The sequence below is a fragment of the Pinus tabuliformis genome, chromosome 9 (genome assembly GCF_031772625.1).
Source record: "Pinus tabuliformis cultivar Carrire ecotype Pingquan chromosome 9, CPIR1, whole genome shotgun sequence".
NCBI classification, from domain to species: Eukaryota; Viridiplantae; Streptophyta; class Pinopsida; order Pinales; family Pinaceae; genus Pinus; species Pinus tabuliformis.
Window position 1 is genome coordinate 1,403,286,510 of NC_142307.1, and position 1,778 is coordinate 1,403,288,287.

General features: G+C 41.8%; 1 protein-coding gene across 1 annotated transcript; it reads left to right on the forward strand.

The window, feature by feature from the left end:
- Window positions 1-684: 684 nt before the first annotated feature.
- Window positions 685-1,357, forward strand: LOC149153799 (ethylene-responsive transcription factor ERF013-like). The gene has a single exon (XM_089443928.1). The coding sequence runs from the start codon at window positions 716-718 to the stop codon at window positions 1,355-1,357; it is 642 nt and encodes a 213-aa protein (XP_089300054.1). The 5' UTR covers window positions 685-715.
- Window positions 1,358-1,778: the final 421 nt, after the last annotated feature.

The following is a 1,778-nucleotide window of genomic DNA, read 5'->3' on the forward strand; positions in this document are numbered from 1 at the left end:
TAAATTTGAGATTTACTGGCAAAGTTACTATGTCTTCTCTACCTTTTTAATTAAATTAATTTATTAAATATTCCCGATTAAGCTAGTAAATATTGCTATTTTTAACGTGAGAAGCGCGGTCACATGTGTTACCGCGTCTGAATAGCATATGAAGACATTGACGATATATAGCGTCAAACCATCTGACATATACACTTACGTCGCAAAGCATATCTGTTTCCGAATGTCACGGACAAGAAGAGAAGTCCCTTCAGTGCCCGACTCTCTTTTATGTTCTCAATAGTGATGGAAAATGTCATCATCACTGTCGAACTGTCTTCTGTTCTGGATATTGATGGAACGCAATTTCATCTGCCAAGAGTTCGATTTCATCTACAATTTCATGTTGTGAATACTGATGGAATCATCGGATAGTGACTCGCCTGGTAATTTCCAAGAACGAAACCCTTTCTACATCCGCAATCTCTTCATGTCTTGAACTGCATATCAAGACAATCAATGGTATATGCATGGCTTAAACTGCCAAAATTGAACTGTAATCATCCGAGCTACGCGTTTTGAGCATTTCACCGTCCACGCCATACATACGCTCACTTCCGAGCTACGCGTTTTGAGTATTCCAATCTGCGCACCATATATGGAACTCGCAGGGCATCCAGTTTTGTCAACAACCGTGCAATATAATTAGCGTTGAATCGATGCTTTCAACCCTACTATGGACGAAATTCTCCCACACGCCCTAGCAGGCGAAGATGGCGCAGAAAGGTCATCCCAATTTAAGGGAATCCGATATCGAAAATGGGGGAGTTGGGTAGCCGAGATTCGAATGCCGAGATCTCGACAGAAGTTATGGCTTGGATCATACACAACTGCGGAACAGGCCGCCCGCGCCTTCGACGCCGCAGTGTATTGCCTTAGAGGGCCCAACGCCGTATTCAACTTTCCGGATTCACTTCCCTCTATTCCCTCTGCGTCTTCTTTATCCCCTCACCAGATTAAGCTCGCTGCTGCCAAACATGCTACCTTGGAACAACCACCTCCCATTTCTCCTTCGGCGCACAGTAACGATGAGAATGCCAATGCCAATGCCAATAAGAAGAAAAGGAAGAAGGCAAGGAAGGACGCTGCATTGCCATCAAGCTCGGCTTCTGTTCAAGAAACAGTGTCGTCGAGGGACAGTGGGCATCAGCAAGAACAAGAGTTGGCGATGTGGGAGAGTCTGCTTGCGGGCGATTGCCTCACCTGGAATTCGGAGAGATTGCCATCAATTTGGGAGGAGGAGCAGCAGCACCATGAAGAGGAGGACATCACCAGCTTTGACAATTTCACAGACCTGTGGAACTTCGATGATGTTTGAATTGTTTCGGGAGCTTAGGCCGAATATTGATGGTTCATTTTATAATGAACTTCTCATCAAACCTATAGAAATAAATGTTTCAAGGCTTTATATTATGGTACAATGAATACCGAAGTTTAAAACTGTAAACGTGAACGGATTATTTAAAGGAGGAGAGTGATTGGTTTTGATAACGCAAGTTACCTCAATCAGATCGAATTAATTTATTTTCGTATTCAAATGAATAAAAACTACGTGATGCCCGGTTACAAATTACACAATAATTTTTTTTCCTAAAAAAGCTGTATACAATTTTGAGGGAGATTAAATTGTATACAACTAATATTATATGGTGAGGGAGATTAAAGAAAAAAAACATTAATAAAATATGTCGCTTAACATAGACAACATCTAACTCGATCAGGGATTTTGACTAGTAGGT

Bases quoted from the DNA above. Each gene is read 5' to 3' on its own strand.
- LOC149153799 (XM_089443928.1), top strand. From the start codon at position 716: ATGGACGAAATTCTCCCACACGCCCTAGCAGGCGAAGATGGCGCAGAA.